The sequence below is a fragment of the Furipterus horrens genome, unplaced genomic scaffold (assembly GCF_987537825.1).
Source record: "Furipterus horrens unplaced genomic scaffold, mFurHor1.1.pri manual_scaffold_4, whole genome shotgun sequence".
Taxonomy (NCBI): Eukaryota; Metazoa; Chordata; class Mammalia; order Chiroptera; family Furipteridae; genus Furipterus; species Furipterus horrens.
The window spans coordinates 203,473,958-203,487,716 of NW_028327174.1; the positions used below are offsets into that span (position 1 = coordinate 203,473,958).

Sequence of the window (13,759 nt, forward strand, 5' to 3'; positions counted from 1 at the left end):
GAGAAATGTCACAGTGGGGCGCGGGCTCGGCAACAGGCCCGCTACTGCTTCCGTGCGTCACTTCCCCCCAGGCCCCGGAGCAGCTCCGGGGTGCAGTAGGGGCTTCACAAGCGCACGCACGTGCCATCGCACTGAGTCCTGCTAAGCCAGGATGTCCGGCTGGAGGGAGGCTGATTCCAGAGCCCCGGGCCCACCATGGAGGGAAGCCTGGGGTAACAGAGACAGGGGCCAGGGGCGTCGTCACGTCCCGCCGGCCTCGGGTGCTGAACAGGAAGGGGGTGTCAGCGCCCCATAATCAGCAGGAGGAGGACGAAATAGAGAGAGGACCTCCATCCTTGACACTGGAAGAGAGGAGTGGCCACTGCGCCCCTGGCCATGTTGTGGCCACCAAACCACTCCGTACTCCATCCCTCTTCTGCCCGGCAGACACGGGCGGGCCCAGCGCAGCCAGACTCGGCCGCCCTCCGGCAGACGGGCGTCACAGCCAGCAGGTGGCCAGTGGCGTGTCATTCCGAGGCTCCGAGGAGCAGAGACGCTGTGTTGTTTCATCTGGTCCCGGGGACCCGGCATTGCACTGCGCGGCCCTCAAAGGGGGTCCTTCCCCAAAGTTCCCTGACTCAGCAGCTGGGGGCCTGCCGAAGGGCCCACAGAAGCGGCCACGTCCACAGGCCCAGAGGGGCCCGCGTCTATGGACCCGTTCTGCCTCCTGTGCTGACTATGCCCGGACAGCCCGGCGAGAGGCTTCTCCACTCTTTGGGTCGGACCGAGTTCCTAATTTGGGAGCGCAGGGAGAAAGCGGGCTTAAACTTCCTGTCGCCCCGCCGGGAATCCCCCCAGACCTCCAATAATCAGCCTGTATTCTGAGAGCCCAGGGCCCTCTGGCCACAGTCTAATGCAGTGGGAGGCGGATATACGGACACAGAGCCCAGTGACTTTGTGGTGCCTCCGCCCCTGAGCCAGGGACAGGGTTCCGACTAAAGGGATCGTCAGCAAAGGGACTCTAGGTTAGCGCCAAGGGAAGACACCTCATGTGTGGCCTTTTAGTGACAACCTGGTGCGGTCCTCGGCCGTCAGCACCCTCCATCACCCCAGGACGGGAATTCTAAACTGGGGACATGGGGCAGGAAGCAGGTGGCACTGGCCAAAGCCACAAGGGAGCCCGGGAGGTGAAGAGGTGCTTGGATGTATGAAAAATGAGACCCCACGGTTGTCTGTGGGGAGTGAACCCCGCCCAGGACCTCTGTCAGCACGTGAACGGCTGAACCCGAGAGGACAGCGGGGATGCAGAGCCGACTCGTGGGAGGACGGGTCAGAGGCGGCCCTCACGCTGCCCCGGACACAGTTGCCCTCCAGGGACCTCGTGGGGACGTGGGATGAACAGGGAAGCGTGACTTGTCCAAAGAAGCCTGAGCACTGTCCAGGCCACCTTCAGGGCACCAGAAGTCATCACAACACCTGTCCCGAGGAGGACAGTCTGCGCCAGGTCCCCTGGTCTCTTTCTGATCTGAACCAGCAGACGGGCTCGTATAAGGCACAGGGAGAGGCCGTCCATCCCTGGCCTGGTTCCCCGGGGCCAGGTGAGCCCGGAGCGTGTAACTGACTCTGGGTGGGGGGAGGGGCTGTCATGTACCGCCCAGCGGCCGGGTGACAGGGACACCGGCGCGCCCGCTCTGGGTGGGTCATGGGAAGCAGAGCTCTGGCACGTGGCCATCGCTTCTCCTGAGAAGCCCGTGATCTCTCGCTGGGAGTCGCGATGGGAGAGTCACGTGTCCCTTCGTGTCACTGCCCCCAATTAAGCTTCTGTCTGGATGCGCTTCCTTTCCCACGACCCCGAGGGTTCCCTGAGCCTGGTCCCCGGGAACCAACCTCCCCTTTATGCGCTGGGTGTCCTGGCAGCCGGTCGGCACTGCAGACACACCTGCCTGGCGGTGCGGCGGGGACACGAGGCCCCACGCATCCACCATGGCTGCCGGGCTGGGCTCTCCCTCTCTGGAGATGCAGCCGGGCTCGCTAGTGGGGCTTCCTGGAGAAGCAAGCATGTCCTCACCGCACGCAGGCTCTGGCGTGGCTCCCGGCCGGAGGCTGGAGGGGGAGGCGCACCCACCCGCCCAAGCCCCCAGCGCACACCGCCGTGCGTCCTCTTACCCGGGTACAGCTGCTTGGTGGGCGCGCTCAGCTGGGCATCTTTCGTGACCCTGTAAGCAACATCCGGGCCTTGGGAAGATCGCCGCGTTGCGCAGAAGCCTGTTGCCTTCGTTATTCCGTCGGGCAAGTTGTGAAAATCTAGAACCTTCAGGAGATCTGCTGGCTGAGCTGAAATGACAAAGGGGAGTTGAGGGTTAGTAGCCCCAGCCTTGCGCAGGGGCCCGGGGTGGGGGTGAGAGGCTGGTAGAGGCACCGAATGCCAACTCGGAGCCGCCTCAGAAGCCCTGCCGGGTGGAGGCGGGGATCCCGCTTGGGAGAAACGCAACATCCGGGCGGGCAGCCCGGGTTCCCTCCTGTCGCAGGTCCACACACCAGAAGCAGACCCTTGTGTGCACCGTCCCATGGCCGCCGCGTCCGAGGCTGAGCCGACGCGCTCAGCTGGCAAGTGCCGCACGCGTGACCCCGGCTCCAGACGCCTCTTCCCATAGCCTCAGAGAAGGCCGCCCCAAACCGCTGCACGAAGGCCGGGGAGACCCGGCTGCGGAGGGAGGCAGCGTGCAGAGGGCCAGCTTGGGACCCGGGAGTGATTGGCAGGTCACAAAATCAGTCCTGCCGCTTCTGTGGGTCTGTGCCTCCCAGCGATGGCAACGGAGACCCGCAGGCCAGGCGCAGTTTATCTGCCATTGTGACCCAAGGAACACGCAACATTCCCCCAACAGTTTACAGCAGCGGTTTCAGCCTTTTTCATCTCACGCACACAGACTGCTAAAACTGCAGCCCAACGAAGGATAGGTTTTGCCAATGTGACAAAAAAAAAAAACAGGTATAGTTTTGATTGATCACAAAAAAATAATAATAATAGTACCTCCCTATCCCCTTTCCTCCAAAACAACTTTTTTAAAACCCAGGTGCCTGTGCTTGTGTATAAGGGTCTCTGGTATCAAGAGTCCACCAATCAGACGCAACCTCATTACGTGGTGGGACCACCGAGTGCAGCTCCGTTACGTGACCTGTGTATTCATGGTTAGAGACAGGGCGTGCTCACTGGGCGACCACTGTCCTGCTGGCTGCTGTCCCCGTTTTCTTAGAAAACCGAAGGGAAGAGCGCTCAGCGCTCCTGACTGAACAGTCAGGTGCAGCGTGTTTTAGAAGGTCCTGCGGCGCCCGGTGGGCCATCGCCGGTTTACAGCAAGGTCCCGGTCCCGCCTACACGAGAGGCAGTGCGGGACCACGGGCAAGAGAAGAGCCGGCCCCTGCACCCCTTCCCGGAACTTCCTGACCCTCCCCCAGGGCTCCCCGGAGCCAGGCAGGGGAGACGCTGGCGTCCCGCAGAAGACACGCGTTGACTGCCTCCCCACCCACCCGAAAGATGGCCTCCGTGCGCCCGCCCCAACAAAGCCAGTCTCACGAGGAAAGTTCAGCTGATGTCACCACAGACAAGAGGCCCCTGGGAGTCCCGGCCGAGAAAATACACTCACTCTTGGAGTCAGAGTGGTGGAGCCCCTGGGCCGCTGGGGAGCTGCCCTGAGTTCCCGGGGAGCCCAGAGGCCAGCACTCACCCAGCTGGCCATGCCCCTCCAAGGGGCATCTGAACCTCGCCGGGCCAATCAGAGCACAGCACGGCCCTGTCCCAGGTGGCTGGCTCAGGGTGGGCAGGAGCCTGGGCCAGGCCGAGGAAGCTCCGTCCTAGGACTTCCTGTCTGGGAAGGAGGAAGTCCCTGAGCGCTGCTGTTGCCCTCAGGGACTCAGAGCCTGGAGCTTCAGGTGCCGTTCCCCCGGGGCGTGGGGAGGACCCCTCGAGAATGAAGAGACAGACTCCGCCACATCGTCTGGGCTCCTGGATCAAGCTGTACCTGAAGAAGGAGGGTCATCGGCCCAGGCCAGCAATGCTTACACCAATTTGTGCTAAGAGTCTGACACCTGCCACCAGAAAGCAGCGCCCGCTGCCCACGCAAGTTTCCCTTGGGTCCCTGACTACCTTAACTCTTCAGATGACCAGCTCACCAGCCTTTCTGTACGCCCAGGACTCACTTTGTTAACAAGGACGGAAGATCGGAGGTGAAAAAGGACCCCCAACGCCAGTCCCCTGTCATCCGCTTCTGCCAGAACCCCGCAGCCAGCTGCTGTCCCCGGAGCTCGGCATGGCCGCTGCAGCAGGTGTGGGCACAGGCGGCTAAGCAGCCTCAGTGCCTGTCCAGACGGAGGCCCCGCGCCTCGGAGGGCTGGGCTGGACAGGGACCAGCACTGCGGACGGGCCAGAGGGCGGTGCAGGCAGCACCCGGACAAGCCGGGAGCAAGGGGAGCACGCAGGCTGGGCCGTGTCCAAGCGGAGACCAGGTGGAGGGGAAATGTAGCTGCTGTCGTCTGTCACAGAGCACAGCCCCGTCTGCAGTGCCCTGGGTCCCAGGGGCCTGAGTCCCCTGCTACAGCTCGACCCAGCTGCCACCCTCTGTTACTGTAATCAAGAGACCAGGAACCTGGGGACAAGGATCCCCCACCTCGGTAAGGAAGCTGTCCTGTAGGATGGGGGGAGGGGCAGTGAGAGCGCGGTCCAGGCTGGCCCCACACATGCTGGTGGCCCCTTTGATCTCCCTGGGGGGGTGCTCAGTTCCTGCCCCGGCCACCCCACCCCCGCGGCGCACGGCGGCACTCGCCAGAAACGTGTCCCCTTGACATCAGAAGCAGAGCCCAGCGCAGGTGCGCGGCACAGCCGCAGGCCTGGACTCGCCCGTGGGAAGAGACGGCCGTGCCAGTCGCTGGCTCACCTGCCGCCGTGTCACCGTGCCGAGCGCTGGCGCGTCTCTGCGAATCGGCGCCAAGACTGGCGGTGGCCAGGGAAGGGACCAAATATCCGGCCGTGATGCCCTTCCCAGACACGCAGGCTCGAGGACTGTTTTCTCAATTGCTGGAGGCAAAGCTGTTTCCCAGGAGCTCGGGGACCTGTTTATAGGCCGCTGTTGCAACAACTTGAAAAGGCCACCCAACCTTCCCAGGCCCAATGCCACCCCTCCTGCCAGCCAGGGGCTCCCTGGGCTAGAGCTAAAGGTAGTTTTACATTTTATAAAAGGTGCAGCGGGCCCTCCATGGGCCATCCAGCCCTGGACGGGGAGCCCCCCGCCCCTTCAAGGGCGGTCTCTCGAGAACCAGGAGCCTGGCTGCTCCAACAGAATGGAGCCCCCCTGGGAAACACCCGGCTTTGGGACGGGCGTGCACCTGGGTCTGAGCCCAGCGTCACCCCCACGCAGGTGCTGGGTCATGTCCTGCCTGAGGCCAGTGACAGGAGCCGCACACGGAGCCCCTGGCACCCGGAGCTCAACCAGCAGGGCCTTCTTCGCACTCTTGTCCCCTCGATGGCCGAACAGGGACATCGGTCACCTCCCCCGGGGCTCACTGTGCGTCCAGACTGCTCAGCGAAGACAGAAAAGGAACTGACCCTGCAGCCCCCCACGCCCAGCCCAGGGCGTCCTGTAGCAGAGCTTGGTGCTGCCATGGGACCCTGCCATGGGCAGAGTCCCCCACGTTGGGGGACAGGTCCCCAGCAGTGGTGGGCGCTCTCCTGGGCTCACTCAGGCTCCAGCTGGCCCCCTTTCAGGCTGTCCCCAAGTTCTCCTGCTCTTCAGGGCCTGGGAGCTGGAAACGGGTGCCTGACCCCTTTGCGGTCAGGTTTGGGGGCAAATGCGTTTGCACCAGGCGGAGTCCCAGGGAGCTGGTAGGTGAGAGGGAGGCCTCCTCGCTGCAGGGTCTGGGCTGTGTGCCAGGATGGGGACCCACATTAAGGGGCCCAGAGGCATCTGCTGCAGAGACGTCTTGACGTCTAGGTGCCCGCTCCCTAGCTGGTGCCCTGTGACCCGCCTCTCGGGCTCTCCCAGGGGCTGGGCAAGCGCCTGTCTCCCGGCGCTGCATCTCTGCCCCTGAACCAGCATGCTCCCTCCTGGGTGCACTAAGCCTGCCGGTGACAGGGACCGTCCTCCAGGGGGAAAGGCCAGCTCCCCAAATTACGGGGCTCCACCCCCGGCTCCCAGAGTCAGGCACCTGCGCGTGGCCTCGAGGAGCCCAGGTCTCCGGAGCACGCCCAGGGCAGGCCCCTTTCCCAGTCCCAGTGGCGCAGAGCTGGGCGCACTGGGCTCGGCCTCGGCACCAGCTTCCGCCTGCGGGGCCGGGAAGGACGGGCGCGGAGGCCGGCTTCAAGGCAGGCGGGAGAAGGAATCTGCAAATGTACAGCTGAGGACCAGGGCATGAAGACCCCAGAAGGACACCTGGGAGGAGCTCAAACAGAGAAGCGTAGGACAGACGGACAGATGGACGGGTCAGTCACCGACCGCACAAGAAAGGCCTCCGCGCCTCGCCGACAGCCGTTTGCAGTCACCGCTGAATGCCAGCTGGCAGAACGGAAGGACGGGGCTCCATGTCGCCCTGGGGCCTGCCACCCTCACTGCATAGCCACAGGACACGAGACGCTGACATGGCCACACAGAGCGACCGACCGCCCCTCGGCCACCCCCAGCTACTGTGGCCCAGAGGGCAGACCCGAGCTGCAGGACCAAGACCACGCCGGGGGGCCCGGGCAGCCAGCGCACAGCCCTGCAGAGGACGGACCCCAGCCCGTGGCACAGCGGGGCCCCAGGGAACCGGGCTTGCTGCTGGGGGCGGGCCCAGCACCGGCACCAGGGCAGCCATGGAGGGCGGCAGCTATGTCAGCAGGAACGTAAGTTGGGTCTGGGGTCAGCTAGCATCTGGACGCCCCTCCTCAGGGCTCAGAGCAAAGAAGGACGACAGCGGCCGGGGCTCCCCTCGGGCCCAGCAGCCCCGTCCTTGGCAAGCGGAGCCCCCGCTCCCAGGGCAGACCGCTCCGCTCCTCTGCCGACAAGCTAAGCCCCAGTGGACAGCCTGCACTCAGGACAGAGGGCCTGGGGTCTCCGCCCTGAGCGACAAAGGAGTGTGGCCAGAAGGAAATTAAAAAGCCCCAACCAGCCCTCCAACCATTGCCACTTCCACACGGCCAGCCCCAGGGACAGCATCGCACAGGGACCGGTGATGTTCGCCGAGGGCTGACCTTGGTGCCTCCGGTCCCCGGCCCTGGAGCCTGGTGCCTGGTGCCAGGGAGCAGGAAGCTTAGAACAAAGTGGCAACCAGAGGACCCACCCAACTGCACTTCCAGGGTTCAGTTATTCACCCTTCAGGTCCCAGCAGGGGCCTCAGGCAGCAGCAGAGGGGGCGGAGCCTGCCGTGTGGGCGGAGCCTTCAGGTGGGCGGGGCCTGTCGTGTGGGCGGAGCCTTAAGGCGGGAGGGGCCTGTCGTGTGGGCGGGGCTCAGCCTTCCGCCATCACACACTGGCACTGGGCAATGATAGGCGCTGGGGAAGTTCGAGGACTTGAGTGGTGCTCCAACTTGTCCGTAAGAGCCCCACCTCACCTTGGCGCTGGGAGCAGGGGAGACGGGGCCACTCCACCTGCCCGGGAGGAGCTGGGTTAGAGGCCCCGAGACCATCACGCTCCGCCGGAGGGCGAGCCAGGACCTGCCTCAGGTCTTTGGCTTGAATTCCACTCCTTTTTCTGCTCGTCTCTAAATAAACGATGCATACTCTTAGCCACTTGTGTGGGGAAGGATGCCTTGGACGTCCAGGCCACCTGTCCTGCCCTGCCAGACGGCACGCAGGGTGACTGCTCCCCCCACCCTGGGGCCCAGGCGAGGAGGTCGGTGGCGGTTTCTCAGAACCCGCTCTCTGGGCTTCGGAACCCAGAACATTCCTCTGGATCCCACTCCTGACCGGAGTCCCAACAGGAGGTGGCAGTGACCTTCCCCTCAGTGCCCCCGTCCATCCCGGTGTCCCCTAAGCCGGATCGATGCCCCCTGCTATCCCACAGTCAAGGGGGCCTCTCCCAGGGCTGTTCCTCTCCCCGCCTGCACCAGACCCTGGCACTGGAAGGGTGAGGAGAGGCTAACATCACCTTTATTGCTCCCCCAGTGACTCAGGGTCTCCAGGGAACTGTGCTGATCTGGGCGGGGTCTGTCTCTGCCCTGTGATCACTGGTGCAGCCCCCCTGTCCACACACCTGCCTGCGCCACCAACGCAAAGCCAGGACCGTTGTGGCACTCACAGAACACTCAGACCCGGGTTCCGAGCAGCGCGGCCAGGTAAGCGGAGGCAGGCAGCTGGAGGCCCTGGCACCCCAGAGGAACGAGGCTGGCTCCTCCTTCGGGGACTCGGTGGCCGCGCTGGGACCCCCAGTCCTCCCCGCCCCAGAGCTCTGTGGCTGGTGCTACAGGAGCCGCAGGACACCGGAGCCCAGAGCCAGGTCCCGCCGAGTGCATGTGGGCTCCGGAGCAGAGTGAGCGAGGCGGCCGACAGCGTGAGCCCCCCGGGGCGCAGGAGAGGGGTGTGTCTGCACGGTTCAAAGTCGGCATCGTTACCTTCAAGAAAAATTTAAGAGCCCGCTAAAGAGCCACCGAGGTGTCCACCTTCAAAATTCTCAGGCCCGTCTAACTTGATCTAGAGCAGCGGTCCTCAACCTGTGGGTCGTGACCCCTTTGGGGGTTGAACGACCCTTTCACAGGGGTCGCCTAAGACCATCGGAAAACGCACATATAATTACATATTGTTTCTGTGATTAATCACTATGCTTTAATTATGTTCAATCTGTAACAATGAAAATACATCCTGCATATCAGATATTTACATTACGATTCATAACAGTAGCAAAATTACAGTTATGAAGTAGCAATGGAAATAATTTTATGGCTGGGGGTCCCCACAACATGAGGAGCTGCATTAGAGGGTCATGGCATCGGGAAGGTTGAGGACCACTGATCTAAAGGGTCATAAACTACGCCTGGAACAAGAGCCGCGTGGGAAAGGAGGCGCCCACGCATGGCGGCCAGCGCAGAGCCGTCCTCAGCTGCTGATCCACCCGGTCCTGACTTCCTTCCGCTCGCACAGTGACGGGGTCCCCAGCAGCGTCCCACTGCCTCACTGGGCTGTGACCACAGGCGGGCTGGGGCCCAGCCTGGCCTGGTGCCCGGCAGATACCCACAGGACCCTCCCCGAGTGTGTACCCATGGGCGCCCGCCTGTTTTCCCTGCTGCCCGTGTCAGTCCTCGTCTTTTGCCTCTTGGAAGCAGAGACAAAGCCACAGCTCTGACAGAATGGGGGGCCCAGGGCCCCACCCCCACCCCAGCCTCCACGTGGCCCCATCTGGGAGATCAACCCAGCAGGTTCACAATGAATGGATGGTGGACGGATGGACGGGTGGATGCACAGGGGGACAGACGAGTGGACTGGATGTGGTGAGAATGGCTGAGTGAATGAGAGCCATCACCCTGAAGATCCAGCTGACAGATACACTCATTTCTCAAAGGTTTCGGCCCAATCACTCACCGGACCACAGCAGAGACGGCCCCTCTCTTCCTGTGGGCCAGAGAGTGAAGGGCAGGGGAACGCCCGTGTCCTCCTCCATGGCAACTGCAAACTGCCGTCTGGCTTGGTGCCTTTCGGGGGCCCATTTGGGGTGACATGCTTAGCGATTAGACATTCTCAGGGTTCCTAGGCCCCCAGGGGCAGTGAGGCAGCTCAGGATGGATCAGGAGGCAGGGGCGACAGAGGGGGATTGCTGCCCAGCCCCCGCCGCCGGCAGGGCCTGGGAAAGGGGCCAGCGGGCCCTGTCCCGACGCCCGGGTCGGAGAACTGGACAGGGTCCCGAATCACCCAGCTCCTCGTCCTTGGCCTCACCCAGCCTGGCGGCTCTCCTTCCTCCCTGGCCACAGAGGCAGCAGCTCTGAGAGGCTCTGACAGGTGGCATCCTGGCGGAATTCTGGCTGACATGGGCGGGGAGCACCACCCTTCCTGTGAACACACTTGCCCAGGAAGGGCCGCAGCGGGGTGGCGGGTCACTCTCCCCGTCCCCAGGTACAGAGCTGGGTCTGAAACTTGTTCCCCTAGGCCACGATCTCCCACCCTCACCTGTCGTTCAGGTGGCCTCGAGCGTCCAACACCTGGCACGTCCACGTGACCCCCACACTGTGGCCAGATGCTGGCCAGGTACCCTTGCAAGGCTCAGACAGATGTCCCTGCCACCACCTGGCCAGAGGCCACCTACAGCCCAGCCTGGTGACCCCTCCACGTGCGATGAGAACCTGCCGCCCGCAAGGACTGACATGAGGGCCAGCGATGTGGACAGAGCCCCTCGGCCAGGGCGCTGCAGGAGGAGCAGAGAGGAGCGCAGGGCACCAGGGGCTGCTGGCAGCCGCACGGGGTAGCGTGGGGCCAGGCAGGGACGTTCCAGACTCGGGCAACGCACCCACCCGGTGGGGCAGCGCAGAGTCCCAGTCAGGGGAGCCCACACAGCGGCCTGGCTCCTGCTGCCCTGGTGGCCGTGGGTGCCACAGACCAGACCAGGACCCCACGCTGCGAACCGGGAGGAAACGTCACACCGAGGGACAAGGGGGGCCTTCTGACCAGCCCCCGGAAGTCAGGGGTGCGCCCAGCTTCTCGCGGTGCCCACTGGGAGCCGTCGGTGGCCATACGTGCCGCCCGTCTGCCTTTCTGGAGATGAGTGACTGTGTATGTCCTTCTCCCTGTCATCCCTTCGAGGGCCCCAAACACAGCAGAGCGCGGCCACCCTGCAGGCGCCAAGACGCCACAAGCAGGTGGCGGGCGGGCTGGGCACAGGAGCCGCCAGCGGGTGCCAGGCCGGGCACAGCGCCCACGGGCGTGATGCAGAACCAGGTGACAGCTCCTCGGGGGCGATGTCTCTCTTTGTTCTGGAGGAAGGGGCGGGGACGGCACAGGTGCCACCTTCTGCCGCGCTGGTGTGGCTGTGGCACAGCCAGCTCCTCACGGTCCGGCCCGCTTCCAGGAGGCCCAGAGGGGGGCCTGGCCGCCATCGGGCCGGCAGGGGTCAGACGGGCAGAGGGCCCGGGACATCCAGGACCTCGGCCGGGCCTGGCGCACCCAGGGAGGGAGGGCGGGGGCACGAGACAGCGCCGGAGGACAGGCGGCCCGGCTGGCCAGCCTGAGCTGCACTGGGAGCTGCACTCGCTCCTTCGGCCGCGTTCCACGGGGCCTGCTGCGCTCTGAGCGCTGGGGCCACGCCGTTCCTGGGCCAACGCCCTGTCACTCCAGGGTCAGGGCAAGCCTGCCTGCCGGGACGGGAGCCTCCACAGCAGGCCAGGCCCCCACAGTGGTGCAGGCTTCCTGCCCCTGCCGGCGGGGTCTTCAGGCCTCAGAACTAAACAGACTGGCATGCTTGACAGAAGCAGGCACCGGGATACCCCAGAGCCACTGGGCCTCAGTTTCCCTGCCATGGCGGGGGTCTAACGTCAGGGGGAGCCACGGGCAGCAGATGAAATTAGAAGCGCTGACAGCTTTGGCCTCTCAGGTTCCTGCCTGTCCCAAAGTTACAGTGACAAGTGGCCCCCACGAGAGGCCCCTTCACTCCATGAAGCTCGAGGCCAGCAGAAGTGCCCACCAACAAGCAGCACTGGGCCTCTATTTCCTGGGTCAGCCCGGCACCCACCCCAGCCTGCCCACCCCACGCCCTCCCCCTACACTGCCTGGCAGGAGGGGACACTGGGAGTGACAGCTAGGCCCACGGTGGACGTCAGTACAGGGACCGACTAGCATTGCATTGCATCTGCAGGTCAATTTCGGGGAAAATGGTACCCCCCATACCGTCTTCCTTTCCATCGGAACGGTATGTCTGCCCACGTTTTTCTCTCTTCTTTAATACGTCTAAGCGGAATCTTGTACTTTTCAGGCACAGGTATTTTGTCGGATGTGTCTCTGAGGAAGTCCTACGCTGGGGCTGTTCTGCCGGCTGCCTGACTTCCTATTTCCAACTGATCGCTGCGACTGCCTAGGAGGACGACTGACTTCTGTAGATGGACTCCGACTCCCGTGACCACGCTGGACTTCCTTATTAGCTGCAGACGCTTCTCTGTAAGTCCCTCAGAACGTTTAATAGGGACCATCAGGCGGTCTGCAAAGAAAGACAGTTTTGCTTCTCCCTCCCCCGTCTGCGTGCCTTTACTTCCTTTTCTCGCCCTATTGCGGTGGCTGGGAGCAGCCCGCGAGGCGGGGCCGGCGCAGGGCGAGCAGACACCCGCCTCATTCCCATGGGCGGGGAGGCCTCACCGGGGTGTCCTCCCTCGGCTCGGGGACGTTCCCTCCGACACCTCGCTTACTGGGAGGTGCTCATTACACTTTTACGTTCAGAGCTATCACCGAGGAGCGTGGGTGCCCCAGTTTTGTAAATACAGACAGAAAGCTAACGCTGGAAAGTGAGTTAATCAGCGCGTTCGGTGAGGAGATTCTGTGGCTGCACTGGACAGACATCAGCAGCAGCGTCATCAGCACTGAACAGAAGCCACGGTGTGGACAGGAAGAGGATTTAGGATGATTTTTTTGTTTGTTTTTTGTTTTTTGTTTATCTATTTATTTTTAGAGAGAGGGAAAAGGAGAGAGGGAGAGAAACATCACTGTGGTTGCTGCGTATGATGAATTTTTATGTTCTTTGTTATACTTTTTTGTAGCTGTTAACATTCCTATCATGAATGGGTGGCTTTTGTAACAAACTAATGGAGTAATAAAAGCCAATTAACGTCCCGCAGGAGACAGCGTTCCATAATTGAGCAGCTGTCCTCTGCACGTCTACCTGAAATGTCAAGAGAGTCACCGGTACTTGGGTCTTGGTCTTGGAAGGGGGCGGCCTTTAACGGCCTCTCTGAAAGGGAAGCGCCTTGTCCACGCCTCCCAGGGTCTGACGTCTGAGGGGGGCCGCGCCACGCCACGCGTCCTCGCCAGGCCCGCGCCCACGCACCCTTACCCTTTAGGACTGAGCTGTGGGCGAAGGGTCCGTGGGTCTGCTGCCTCGGTGCCCTCCCGGAGCCGGCACCGGCCGGCGTCTGCCCTGAAGTCCTCGTTGGAAAGGACAGCTTCAGAAGCAGAAGGAAACCGGCCGCTGGCGACGGTTTCAGAGCCATTAAATGTCACGAAGCAAACGGCGCGACAGATGAAGTTTACAGGAAAGCTTCCTGTTAGCCATTCGTCTGTCTAACCCTTCCCTTACGAAGGCCCGGACGCAGCCCCACCTACAGCGCCCGCGGGCACTGCGCTCAGGGCCCGGCTGCGCGATGACCCCGGGGAGCGCCGTTGGCACTGCGGATGCGGCTCTGACGTCACTTGAGTCCGAGAACTTCGCACTGGCAAGCCGCCCGCCCTTGGGAGGGGCGGGTGACATCACTTTCGCCCTGCACCACAGGCGGTATCAGTGACGGGCGGTGCAAGCGTCCAGACACTCTGCCTGGGAGTCAGAACCAGCCGCGTGGGCGTGGAATGAGCAAAGGCCCGTAAACCCCCTGGGGGGGCACTGCACACGGGGTCACGGGCAGGACTCATCACCGCCTTCCGCGGCGTCACCGCGAGTCCACGCCACGTGCCCTGGACCCCGCACTCGATAGGCTGAGGAAGTCCAGGTCCCGGGTGTCCTCCGGGGTGGGGGAGCCACATGCACAGAACCCCCCGTCAGCACCCCCGGACCTGCTGACGTCCGGGCGCGCAGAGCTCCGAGTGGCCCTGGTCACAGCTGCGTGGTGCATGAAGCGTCCTTTCGGCTGCCCC

The 13,759-nt window shown here is 63.3% G+C and overlaps 1 protein-coding gene across 2 annotated transcripts in view; it reads right to left on the reverse strand.

The window, feature by feature from the left end:
* The window catches only part of COL5A1 (collagen type V alpha 1 chain), a 126,113-nt gene that overhangs the window by 94,210 nt on the left and 18,144 nt on the right, over positions 1-13,759 (reverse strand). For both annotated transcript variants that reach the window (XM_090274986.1, XM_090274985.1), the window contains exon 2: positions 2,146-2,313. In XM_090274986.1, coding sequence (XP_090131112.1) covers positions 2,146-2,313 — 168 coding nt within the window. The remainder of the gene's footprint in view (positions 1-2,145; positions 2,314-13,759) is intronic.